Source organism: Arvicanthis niloticus, chromosome 4 (assembly GCF_011762505.2).
Source record: "Arvicanthis niloticus isolate mArvNil1 chromosome 4, mArvNil1.pat.X, whole genome shotgun sequence".
NCBI classification, from domain to species: domain Eukaryota; kingdom Metazoa; phylum Chordata; class Mammalia; order Rodentia; family Muridae; genus Arvicanthis; species Arvicanthis niloticus.
In genome coordinates this window covers 36,570,071-36,584,037 of record NC_047661.1, presented here as the reverse complement: position 1 = coordinate 36,584,037, position 13,967 = coordinate 36,570,071, and the positions used below count along the sequence as shown (strand labels likewise).

The 13,967-nt window shown below is 42.5% G+C and overlaps 1 protein-coding gene across 1 annotated transcript in view; it reads right to left on the bottom strand.

Moving 5' to 3' along the window:
- Lhfpl6 (LHFPL tetraspan subfamily member 6) overlaps positions 1-12,648 on the bottom strand; it is a 163,266-nt gene extending 150,618 nt beyond the window's left edge. Inside the window, exons 1-2 of the mRNA XM_076932120.1 lie at positions 12,546-12,648; positions 11,273-11,599 (exon numbers count right to left, since the gene is read on the bottom strand). Of these exons, the coding sequence (XP_076788235.1) occupies positions 11,273-11,599; positions 12,546-12,648 (430 nt within the window). The remainder of the gene's footprint in view (positions 1-11,272; positions 11,600-12,545) is intronic.
- Positions 12,649-13,967: the final 1,319 nt, after the last annotated feature.

Here is a 13,967-nt window from a genome sequence, read left to right as displayed (position 1 = left end):
AGTGGCATCACAGGAAGCCCTTGTCTTACAGGAGCAATTGAGAAATGAAGGGCCAAGATTATTCTCCTAGAGACATGGAGATAGATAGGTGGAATAAAACAAACTGAGAGGGAGCCCAGGCAGAAGGCTGACTCTGTGCCGTGCCACAGTGTTAAGTGTAGCAGGACACCGGGGACAATATTGAATGCCACGGAGTGAATTTGTGCACCAGAGCTGCTGCAATAGCAGCATAGTTTAGTTAGATGCAATTTGCATAGCACACCAAGTAACTATCACCAAGTACATCCAAGGCAAAATTTCTTTTCGTTTCCAGGACTCAGTCTCTGGTCTCAAAATGACACATCTTTACAGTGAATTCCCAATGACCCATCTCTCATATCAGTGTTAAAGTATCTTTCTCTTACACTGAACATGTGACAGTTTTTAAAGATATATTGTTTTCTCTTTTATTTTTTTCAGTACCCCTGAAGATCAGAAATGCAAGCTCTCAAAAGACCTGAGCTGAGCTCTGACCCTCACATCACTGCCATAAACACCTGCAAATACAAAGCATCACTCCGGGAAGACAGAGTGACGATCCGACTCGGTAACAGTGCTGAAGTCTTCTGTTTGTGAATAACAGTGGAGTGTGGCTGAAGGAAGGAGTCTAGCAGCCAGAGCAGTGAGTTTACAAACTCCTGGGATTATACGCTGGATCCTTTTCTTCCACCTAACACAGTTGATAGCACAAAGCTGTTGTGCCATCTCAAGATTAAGTGGGAAAGCAATAGTTCAGTACATGATATTCTTGCTAGGTTCAAAGTGTGCGACCGTGATTTTGAATTCTTCAAGAATGCAAACAAGTTGTTATCAGGCTAAAAATACATGTACTGCAAGAGAGATGGGAGTTTAAAAAAAAAAATGTGTCTTGGTACCAGTATGGCTCAGAGGTAAAGCATTTGTTCAGCAGGTACAAAGCCCTGAGTTCTACACCCAGTGTAGACACAGGCAGTGTCTCTCAGAAGACACAGATAAGACTGAAAAGTAAAACTGAACATCAACAACACTGTGCAGAAGCAAAACAGTGCCAAACACAGTTGTGGACCCTGAGAGCACTGCAGATACCCACGGGGCATCCCAAACTGTGGTCTGTGGAGGGAAACCACTGAATAAAATAGACGGAGTTTCAGGCTTGGGAAGATGGCTTTGCAGGAAAGTGCTTGACACACAAGCCTGTGGACTCACGCAAAGCTGGATGGTTATGGTGGCCCCATGAAATCCCAGTACACGGGAGGCAGAGACTCACCAGCACAAGCTGGCTGGCAAAACCAGGCAAACAGACAAGCCCTAGTTCATGGAAAGACCTACCTCAATACATATGGTAGAGAGTGATCAAAAAGATACAAACGTATACACATGCACATAAAAAGAGGAGCTTTTTAGGTATTTAATAAAATAAATAAATAATAAATATAATAATAAATAATAGTAATAAAATAAACAATAATGATATGCAATACATAATAAATAATGATATAATAAATAGTTAATATATAATAAATGATCTAATAACTAATAATAAATGTAAATGAGAATATTTCACAATACTAATACTTCACAGACCAACAGGAAAGCTACAGTAAACAGCAACAGGTGAAAATACAGCCCATTCCCCTCCTCTCTTTCCTTCATCCTCTCTTCCTCCCTGCCTGCCTTTTCCTCAGTGCTGTGGGTCCAGGTTCTTCCCTGGTGGGGTGTTCTCTCTTCCTCCTTGCCTGCCTTTTCCTCAGTGCTGTGGGTCCAGGTTCTTCCCTGGTGGGTGTTCTTACTCAGCCTCAGTTGTGGCTTCCCCTCTAATTGGAATGCAGCAGCACACAGCAGGAATTGGTAAGAATCTATTCGGCGGCCCATCAGTAATAGACATTGTTTATCGGGAATCTATTTTATCATGCTTGGTGTATATAGATAGATATACGTAAAGCCTCAGTGAGTCAGTATTTCTTAAGTATTACCTGAACAAATAGAGGTGGGGGGTCAGAGACACCAGGCTGACACATGTGTCCTGCTTACTCAGCTTTCACAGGAACCCACGGGCAGTGAGCAGTACCTGAAGAACTGCTAACAGGAGAAAATCACACTCATATTTCATTTTACTTGCTAGCTCATGAAGACTTTGTTTTAGAATCTAACTCCATGTAATTCTAACATACCTTGCATGGGGTACATATTAGTCTGTACTTGGGTCGTGGGTAATGCTGCAAAAACAGCCCACTAAATATTACAACCCTAACAGTAATGTCAAAACAATAATATAAAATAAGTGCCATCAACACTACAACCCTAATAGTAACACCAAAAAAAATAAAATAATAAAATAATAAAATAATAAAATAAAATGCTGCCAAACACTACAAGCCTAACAAGCTCAGCAGCAAGAGTTCAGAAAAAAAAGCAAACATTCCTTTTATGCCATTTCTACCATCTTCAAACTCCCTCAGACTCAGATCTCTGGCTCTGCCTTAACTGGACTGGAACACTATTACAGTGAGGCCACCACACACGGAGCACAGTGGTCTGAAATTACAGCAAAGTCAAATGTGTATCAAAAGGGGCCACACGGGAAGGAGAAGTCACTGCTGTGTCATTTAATAAACCCACTGAGCACGGAGGGCTTGGGCAGCCAAATTGAATTTTAAATGCCTCCTACAAGAGGCTATAATCAGGATAGCCACCAGTGGAGATGAGATGAACGAACTGACTTTTCTTCCACCAGGGGATCAAAATAGGACATCATCTTTATGCATGAGACAAAAAAAAAAAAAAAAAAAAAAGCCTACAAACAGCCTTCACCTTTCTGCCTTTTGTCCAGTACTTGGACATTTCTAGACTCTATCTTCCCTAAGGTTTTGTTAATGAACATTATGCAAAAGGACTTTATCCCACCTTGATTTCCATTGCATTTTACTCCAAACAGCGAAAACTATTCCCATTGAGTGAAAAGTCCCCTGTGATCTTGAACCATCACATAATAACTGCCAAGCAGCTGGCACTCTCCAGGGGAAGCTTAACATCCACCATTAAGTCAGATGCTGCTAGGAGCTCTCCTTTCAGCCAGCACAGCCAATGGTAAAAGAAAGTGTGGGATGGGAAAGCTCTTCCTACTTGAGAATAAAAGAAGAAATGTCTTCTTACAGGAAGCTTCAAACCCACAGTTCTTGTAATTCTGTGTGTTCTAATCTGATCATTCTTAGAAGCTCCATGCTCAATGTTCCCAACTTCCCCCCATGGACCTTGGGAAGCTTAAACCCCCACCAGAATTTGAATGACAAAATGTCCCAAGCTAAGCTGACCTCCTTGCTGTCCAAATGTGTAGATATCTTCCTCCTCATGAATGACAGCATCCTTCAAGGTGTCACTTGGACTTGAAACCAGAAAGACCATTGCTACTTTATCTTGTCAGTGACAACCAGTTGCCAACGCTCCACCGTCCCCCATCTCCTCACCCACCTTCCTCTTTGCCTTATACATTTTGCAGAATCCAGCTCAGAGGAATCGCCATCGAAGGGTTCCATAATCCAGTAAGAATTCTGATTGGAGGGTTTGAGAGAAGGAAAGTGACGACAGAGATGACCCTTCTCCCCAAAGCATGAAGAGAGGGTAGAAACTCAATGGCCAGGATGATTCTGTAGAATACTTTCCAAAGTGGGAATCTGACCATCAGTAAAGCATCGCAGAGCTCCAAAGGTGCATCCTTGACTGCCCATCTGCCCCTACCTCTCTCTCTCATAGCAAAGGACTTGGGAGCTGAAGCTGAGTTTGGATAAGTACACCATGGGCCGATCTTTTGTCATACGTACACAAAGGGTGTACACAAACAATCTTGGGTGGATACTGAAGGCTTCTTAGCCCTGTCAGCACATTTGTTTGCACAGTTTCTGATACCAGAGTTGGGACATCTTGACGGCAGATGCTAACATCAATATTCAACACAAGGCGAGCATCTGCTGTTCTGAAAATAAAAAAAAAAAAAACCTTTCAAAGAGCCCATATTATATTGAGTTTGTAGCAGATAGCAAATTGTTATCACAGCTCTCTCAGGCACTTTGCTGGACTCCAGAAATAAGAGCTTATTTTAACATTTTGACTTTGTCCTTTCCCTTCCTAGGATTTTGGGTGAGAATGACATTTGCAATTTAATTTTTGCAATTAGAGGTATAATGTCTTTTTTCTCTGATTGTAAATTTGAGGATAGCGTACAAAATGGAAACAGTTATATTCCCTTAATCAGATAGATAGATAGATAGATAGATAGATAGATAGATAGATAGATAGATGGATGAGTTAGACAGCCACATTAATGCCTTTCCCAGCCTCTGAAATCACTGCACACACAGGGTACACAGACAAACATGCTAACAAATCATCCACACATATAAAATAAAACAAACTTTCAAATTGTTCACCTGTGTTAAAAGATTCAGTACTGATCATGCTCAGAAACTCTGAGTTCAAAATATAACATAAAATAGCTTACAAAAAGATTTACTTTTGTTTCTGTGCAGCTGTGTGCATGAGCACATGTTTGGGGGTGCTGGAGGGAGAACTGGATCTCCAGGAGCTGGAGTTACAGGTGGCTGTAGCCCTCCCAGTGAGCTGGGAACTAAACTCGGGCCTTCTACAAGAGCATCAACTGGAGCCAGCTCTCCACCTCCATAAGGCAGCATTTAATTAACACTTTAATAAGAGAACAATAGTATTTGTAGCTTAATTGATTTTTAAAAGGGGGGATCTTTATGGTCTTACTCTAAAATCTGGTGTTCTCATCTATAAAAAGAGTGAGCTACTTGCCTAGTTTAGGCAAAATGAAAAATGTACCACAAATTTCCTCACCAGATTGAACCCAAGTTAAATACTATATGTCCAGTCCATTCTCCACAAAGACTGTGTATATGCTCCAACACACCAAAGGATCTATAAAGATCTGTTGTAATATAATCTGATAGTTTTCATAAGTAACCACTTTAAACTCTTCTTGTTCCTGCTAATTAGATTATTCCTGTTAACACATCTTGGTACACACAGATATTAATGTTTCTCAGATCATCTTGAGGATTATCCTTAGAGAGCAACAAGATCAATTCTAAAGGCATCAAGGATGAATATTGTTGGTCTGGTATAATTATTTTTCTGATTTTAACACATACCTGCAAAGCCACCCTGGCTAAGTTGGAAGGTTCAAGTCCTGATGGCAGGCAATGGTACCTCAGTGTAGTGTGCAAATTTTGTGGGTCTTGTGAGGCCATATAGAAAAAAAAGGTAAGAATCTCAGTTGTCTTTCTTGAGCTCTTTTTAGCAAATGGTTATTAATTCACACCCCTCCGTCGGTTCACTCTGTGACAAACCAGTTTGTAGCTGATGCACTAGTGAGGCTAACTAATCCATTAGTGACTCTAGCCTCTGTAGTCTCTAGCTACGGATGGATTAGCTGGTGGCAACAAGGCGGGTAAGCGGTAAAATCACATGACTCTCCACTCTGAAAAAAATACAGAGGAACTGAAGCAGGTCAGAAATCTCAACAATTAAAGGGACAATTGTTGTGGAGCTGCTCATATGGCCAGCCCTGTGCCATCGATAACCCCATATTCTGTCATTTTAAAAAATTATTGTCATTATTATTGTTTATTTCAGAGATGCAATATTAGAAAAATAAAAGAATTTTAATAAAGTCACAATGAGAGCTTCAGTCCATAAAAAAAAGAAAAAGAAAAGAAAAATAATAATTCAAACTGGGGATGGGGTGGGGCTGAGTACAATTTCCCCCAAAAGTAACCAAGATCCTAAGATTCATAAACTGATAGATTATGAGGTTGCAACACAAGATCTCAAGGTAAAAGACTCAAGCACAGCTCTTGAAATATAATCTTTCCCAAAGTATGGCATGGAAAAATACAGTTGGTTCCATTTCACTTTATGATTGCATGTATTAGGGTAACTATCACCTAAGGAGAACAGGATAATATAAAGCAGGCAATCTCTGAATTAACAGGTCTGTTTCCATAGCACCAATTCTAATGTTCTTCACCTCAAATCTTATTCCCAAATAGCAAACTTGATGGCTGTAAGATTGACACCTATATACTCTATGCTATGACCTATGCAATATGACTTATACATGGTAAAGTATGAGGGTTTCAGCAAGTAGCATTGGCTTGTCAAGGGTTCTGTGCACCAATGTGGCATGTCGTAACCTGTTCCGACTGGGCTCAGCCTAGCCCTACTGAACAAACACTCTCTGGGACAGAGCTCTGGACTCTTCATGGAGAATAGGCTCATTGGTGATATCTCTAGGCCTCTCATAGGACTAAAAGAATGATACATTGAATCCTTGCATGAGAAACTTGGAATCTCCATAGCAAAGTATCCAAACAATGGAAAAAGTCTTAGATCAATGCTCAGAAAAGCTCTTCAAGTGAAAACTAAGGCTGTCATCAATGGCTACACGAAACTTGCCATTCACAAACATTACAAAGTATGACTATACACACTTTGGTGTTGCAGATTTTATGAATGAGTAGCTAATGTGCCAATGATTCCTGCATATAAGAAACCTAGAACTTGAAGCAGGCAGACTCTGGCAGGCACTGTTAGTGTCATACCACATAGTGTGTCTTCTTGCTCAGACCATGTACTCTCTATATCTCCAGCTCAATCTTATTTCTTGTGTGTTATCAGTACACATGATAGGTGTGATGAAAGGTGGGACTGGGTGACCAGAATATCCTACCACTGAGCAAAAGTAGATTGTCTTCTTCCATATATCTGTTGAAAACCAGGAAACTCTTCACCAATCAAATGTGGCTCCTCAGGTACCCTCCTGACCTAATCATTACAAGGTGTCCACGGCGGTATGGAGTTGACCAGAAGCTGCCTGGGCCATCTCAGTGAACAATTCCTTACTGGAGACCCAGACCCACTATGTGCCAACTACAGAGACTAAACTATGGTCATGTTTTTAGCTTTCCTTCTATAAAATCTTGTTTCTGGTATAGAAGAAAAATAAATGAAGAGAAGTTTTATATAACATAGATATCATAAATGACCAAGCCAGCTCAGTCAGTCAATAGGTTCTCCAGCTCAGGAATGAGGATTAAAAAGAAAAAAGACAATTAGACAATATTGCAGCAAGACCCAAGCCAATTCTGAGGCTGAAGGAGGGTTTATTTTTTCCCAATTTGCTTTTAAACCATTTTAATTACATGCAAGTATTTAGGTCAGTTTAGATTGAGGAACTAGCAACACAATAAATGCAAATAGTCAAAGAACAAACAAGGCAATAAACAAAGTCCTAGATCACTCCCGTGATCACCATTTCTAAGGGCTTATCAGGATGACAAAAATATCTGAGCCTACTTTTCAGTCCTAGCCCAAAGTCATTTTCATGCCTGAGGCCTACTTCTTTGTTCTAGCCTAAGATTTAGATTCCTGACTGAACTTACTTCCTTGTCATAGCCCATTCCTGCCTAAAGCCCATTTCCTTGTCCTTGGCTAATGTCAGACTCCTGCCAAGCAGCCCCAAAAGCTCTCCACACATAAACATATTGTAAAATGCATATTATATATTTAAAGCCAATTCCAGAAAAAAGTAACAAGAACGAGACCACCCAGATGTACCCAACGAAAACCAGACTGCAAAGGCGGAAACCCTCTCTAGCTGGATTACTGGCGCTTATATGAGTTCATGGCACAACTCACTTTAAGACCTCGAAGTCAACAATTTACCATTCTAAAATGTGTGTGTGTGTGTGTGTGTGTGTGTGTGTGTGTGTGTCTTTAATGGCTACACAATTTTATACTGGGCAGAGAGAGACAGAAGTCAGACACCTATTTTTTTCAGAGCTCCCTAAGTATATCCCATACAAGCTAATATTTTTATTACACATTATATTTTCTAAAGCCTTTCTGCAGGCCTTTTAAAAACTAAAGACAGAGTAAAGTTTAATACTCACTATTTTTAAATTATGACACAAGCATGCCTTCTAATAAAGATAGCAGCAGTAAACTTCACCTACAAGTTGTCTTAGGGAATGTGGCATTTATTCATCTTCTGAAATATTCCCAAGTCTTTATACAGTCTTTATACAAGTCTTTATACAGTCTTTATACAAGTCTTTATACAGAAGTCCCCATTTTATGTTGGTCTACTGGCTAAAAGGAGACATTTTAGCTTCTGATCAGCCATCAAAGAAATACTCAAATTCAAGGTTGACACTCTGTCCTTTACCTTGTTCCAAAACACTGCAGGGATTATACTGCCCAATGTCACACCATATGGGCAGACTCCAGACCCAGCAGGCAACAGGAAGCAGGATGCCTCTGTATCTTGCCATTCTGCTGCTTCCTGTTGTTTTTGGAACAACCCTCACTTTAGCTAAACATAACCCTTCTTGGAGATTCATTTTTAGTAAGAGAGTCTGTCTCTTTCCCGGCAGAGTCTCCTAAATGCTCTTACATGCTGACACTAATCTTGAGACTCTCACTCTTCAGAACTCACTGATTTGCCATCTCCTGGACTTCAAAAATACTCACCCACTTTATGAAGAATCAAATAAAACTACTAACCACGTAAGTTTTGTGAATTTAAAAGTAAAAAACAATTATGTAATGAACAACTGGAGAAAAATCTTCTGAAGGCATTTTGTCTTGTCATCTCTTCTATTGGCCGTTGGTGGTTAGCGACCGATTTTCAAACTCTCTCTCTAGGCTCTACATTACTTTTTAACTCTAAATTCACAATTTTTTTTTGTGGTAACAGGCACATCTATTTAAGAGGTAGATTTTTTTTAAAATAACCCTCTTAGGTTTTTACTACCAGATTTTTGCCTGACCTAAGAAACATGTATAAGAAGTAAGGCAATGCCAACTACTGGAGACTGGTGAGATGAGTAAAAACACCCACTACATGAGTGTAAAGACCTGGGTTCAAGTCCCAGCATATGTGAAAAGTCAGGCTTTCCTGTACATGTACCCAAACCCCAGCATTGTTAGACTTTCAGGCTGCTAGTCTAATTCCAGATTCTGTGAGAGACTCTGTCTCAAGGGAATAAGGCAGAGGGTAAAGGAGAAGGACACCTGATGTCCATCTCTGGCCCCTGCAGGCACCTACGTATTTACATAAACCACACAGAAACACAAGCACACACCAGAAAAAAACTGAGGAAAGAGAGAGGGAGGGAGGGAAGGAGAAAGGGAAGGAAGGAGGAAGAAAGAGCCAATCAATGATATTTATCTCTAACTTAAAGTCAGTAACTCTTACCAAGCAGGGGATCATGAAACATATATACAAAGCAAAGCATCATTATCCAAAAATAGAGATAACTTTCTCAAGTGTCTGTCCCCTTGGGTATTCTATAGCATAAAGAGTTAGCTCCATATAATTCAAAAAAAAAAAAAATCTATACATGATATTATGAAACATATATACAAAGCAAAGCATGGTTGTTTAAAATATATATATAACTTTCTCAAGTGTCTGTTCCCTTGGGTATTCTATACAATGAAGAGTTGGCTCCACATAATTCAAAAAAATCTATACCCGGCTTCGAGAGGGAAGGAGAAGTCTCCTGGGTCTCAGATTCACTTCTTGTGGCCTTCCTTCATTACATGTTTAAAGGTAATCAATAAAAGCTGATTTCTCTTTGTAAGCATTTTCCTATTCTGCCAGAAATAATAGCAGTCTCTGCTCTAAAATGAAAAAAAATGGAAAGTAATATTTACCATAAGAGGAGAAAATGGAACTGCCTGAGCATTTTTCCTGAGCCAAGTAAAACACCAGCAAACTCCGTTTATTCTAAAAAAAAAAAATTCTTCTCAGTCGCCCTAGCCTTAGCTCTGCTCTAAAAGTCTGTGACAAGTTTTCAAACACTGAATTTATAGTTCCACTTTCAGTGGCAACCTCCCTGTTTCCTAAGAGTTTTACTACATTTCTGTATAAACATATGTATTAAAGTCAATAAAGGAATAGGGAAACAGGCAGGAGAGACTGACAGCCCTCAAAACACCCCCACCCCCAGCACAGTCTAAGATGTGAAACCCCAGTGAAGCTAATTCCGGATAGGAAAACAAAGAAGTGCACATAAATCTAAGTCTTGCTGGGAAACACAAAGCCACTTTGCTATACCCATTCTCAGCATACTTACTTACAAAGTTTTATAATAAATAATCTGAAACAAGGCACTAAGGTTCTCTAATCTATGTCAGATGACTCAAAATGGTCATTTTAAGGGCCTTTTCTTCTTCTGGATTCTTCACCAAAGACTATAAGAAAAATATCAAGTGGAAGAATAATACACTTTTCCTTTGTTATGAAGTTATGCACACATTTTCCCAGGTTTTCCAAGCTTCCTGTTTCCCTTCTGTCTGTACCATTTATGTAGGCTGTCATATTTCACCGGGCCATATTGTAAATCAGACAAGTTCAGCCAGTCAGGTTGAAGGATGGAGGTGAAAAGGCCCAGCGGAAAATATATAAAGTGCAATTAGAACCATATGACCAGAGATATTGAAGCAATACTTGTTGGAAGAGCGCCAAGTGAAAGTCAGACCTTGTCTGGTGTTACTGAGCCTGTCCAGCACATTTGGGACAGCACACACCATTCTTTAAACACTGTATTCTTTTCTTTCCCCCCCACAGAAAAAAGTTACCAGAGAAGTTAAGATCTCACACTGTAGTCAGCCTAGAACTGTATTTGTAACATAGTGAAAAATATACTTGCCAAGATGAAACTGTGCATCTGAAACTTTGTAGCATAAAACTAAACAAGGGTCAGTGTTATATCCACTTACGGGGTTTTCATGATCACAATATTGAATCAAACACCTTTTGCATTTTTCTACAAAGTCTTTGCCTCTAAAGACCTCAAGTGTCTAGCAAGGTACAGACAATCCATGGCTCTACTGTTGGACAAAAAGACGGAGATGCTTTGAAATACCAACTATCTCCCTAGTACATATGTTACAAACAGCCCAGACATGCTTCTGTCACATAGGTTGTACCCAGCAGGCCAAGGATGCACATATCTAAGGATGAACAGGCATGAAGAACCCTGACACTGTAAAAGTATTCTGGTAAAAATCTTGAACTTTGCTGGGTCAAGAGACCCATGGCCTCTTCGGATCTATTTCTTCTTGCATTCCAAATGCCAATTACAACTGCATCAATAGACAAATGAAACATAGTTTTCGGTACTGCTTTGAGAGTCTATCGAAACAACTCAAGTTTGTCAAAGTCACTTACCCCCCAGGAACTGGATCCCCCCAGCCACTCTTCCGACTGTCCTGGAGATGAGCTCCGACACGCAGCAACCCATAAGGGCAGTGAGAGCCACCAGGAGGAGCAGGCCGCAGCCCAGGCCTGTCACTATGGTACAGATCCTCCACTCGGTGCTGGGGATGCCCTGGAAGGAGGCATAGCGCCCACACTCCTCCACCATCACCATCATCTGCCGACTCTCATCATGTATGGGATAGGAGCACCTCCGGAAAGTGCCAAAGGACACAGGCTTGCCTAGCTGAGATCCCCAGAGCCAGTAAGGCATGAAGAACCCCACACAGGAGGTGGCAGCTGAAAGGAAGGAAAGCAAAGCCCAGATCACTCCAGTACAAGTCAGGCTGGATGCCATCTTCCAACAGGCACTGCAATGAGGACCCAACGTGACTGTCCCGAAGGTGTGAAGGAAGGCTTGTGGTCACTAGAAACTTCCAGGTAATCCACAGTTCTTCAAGGTGTATGTAGCTACTTGCTGTAACAGATCTTCAGTCTTAGCGCAATTGGCTTCTCATCCTATGTAGTAATGATGGCTGCCCCTGGTAAAACAGAATAGCAAACAGTGAGGGCTAAGTATGTCTAGCTTGTTTACATGTCTCAAGAAGCTCCGTGATTTTCAGTTAAGAAACTTCAAACTTCCCTCAATCCTTCAAAAATGGGAAGAACTCATTCTCTCCCTACACATCTCTATACAATATAGTTTTGTCAAGCTAGCTCAAAGCTCTTCCGTGTCTTTATCTTCTGAAAAATGCTCCCAAATTAACTCTGACAGCTATTTACTTAAAGAAACGAATGGCTTCCATTTGCCAAGCCAGTGAATTCATTTCACATACTCACATTAAAAGCAACGTAGCATTTTACTAGCAGTAGACATAATTCCGGATATTAAAATAAAATGAACCATGCAGTTAGTTTGTTTATTTGGATTGCAAGTTCACACTTAGTTTCTAGCAACCCCTCGGCATCACGAGATTAGGTGTGCCAACCAAGCAACATGATGGTGGGAACTTCTTCCAGTTACAGAGTACTGTAACTAACAGTATTTAACTAACAGTATTCACCATCCGGATGTACGCATTGGATAGACCCATAGTTACACACTCCCAGTACACGATAATGCTGAGAACGCCTTCTTTCTTAATCTTCCCGGGCAAATGCAAGTCTCTGATGTTCACGCCTCCTAGTTTGACTCTTTGGCTTCAGTGATTTCACCTGCTGGTCACTTCAGACCGGGCACTCACACTTTTCCAATACTCAATGTCAAAAGTCAGCTCTTCAAGGGGTTCGATGAGGTGGGCTGACTTGCACACCTGACCACACTCTCCACAAAGAACACGGAAGACCATCCACCCTCAGCTTCCATCTGCAAACCGCTCCCAAACTCCAGCTTCAGAACCTACAGCAAACTCTTGTCTCCTACACTTCGCTCGCCCTCAGTTCTGGATTCTACCCAAAGGGAGCTCCCTCTGGCTACGGTTTTTAAAATCTTGTCAGCTGTGAGCAGAGGCTGAAGTTTACTTGGACTGGGGGTTACCAGTAAAGGTGGAGAGCTTTTCCTCAGCTGGAGTGACTTGCCCTAGTCCAGATGAACTTAAAGTCACCACCCTTCCCCCCAAACTGCTAGACGCACCCACCGCACCCTGGGGCACACAGGGACACACACAATGATCTCTGGATGCTAAGCGGTATGGGGAAGTTCTTGCAGCCGGCTCTCAGAAAGGGACGGATAAGGATGGGAAGGAAGGTAGCACCCCCCGGAGGCCGACAGGACCGCAGCTGAACCACGCTGCTCAGAAAGACAGGAGGGACCCGGGTGCAGGGCATGGGGCTCCCGGGCGCGCTCCTTACCCGGCCGGGCGGCGGCCGCGGTCTCTCGCGGGTCCCGGGCGCAGCACAACTTGCTGTCTTTCCCTGGCGGGGACAGCGCGGCACCGAAGATTATCTTTCTTGCCTTCGCCACTATCCCGACGGAGATCGAGGCGAGTCTGGAGAGCCGGGATGGAGGGTCAGGAGGACCCGCCCGGAGAGCCCGCCGGCTGTGGCCGCGCGGCCCGGGAGCACCGTGGATGCCGGCTCCAGCTTTGGCAAGCGAGGCACGCGCCGCCTCCTCCCCGCCCTCCTCTTGCCGCTGTCCCCTCCCCTCGGCCCCGCCGAGCAGTCCTGGACGCGCGAGAGTGGGGGCGGCAGACAGACTAAGAATCCAGGGAGAAAGTTGCTCGCCTTCTCCGCAGCTTCCCGGGGGCCCGGAGGCCACACCCGACCCCTGTTTGCTTTTCTGGGTCAAGCACGGGGGCCTGGGGCTGCAGTGGTCGAGCAGCGCGTTTATGAGCTTTATGAGGACGAGGATGGGAAGTAGCCTCAGAGATGGGTAGAGTGATGTCTGCGAGCATTAAGGAGCTCTTGAGAAATGGTCACTTTGGAGGACAGAGACCATGACGGGTGTGGGCGTAGGAATGAGAAGGCTGGGCACGCCACGCGAGGCTGCTGGATTCCGTGGGGGCAAGCCAGAGTGAAGGAAAGCAGGCTACCCCTCCAGGCAGCCTCTCCCAACAGCTGCAAACCTTTGGGAACTTCTTTCAAGACATTTCTCATTTTCTTTTTTCCTCTTCCTCTTCCCTGTGTTTCCCCCCACTCCCTTACCTCCTCCTCCTCCTCCTCCTCCTCC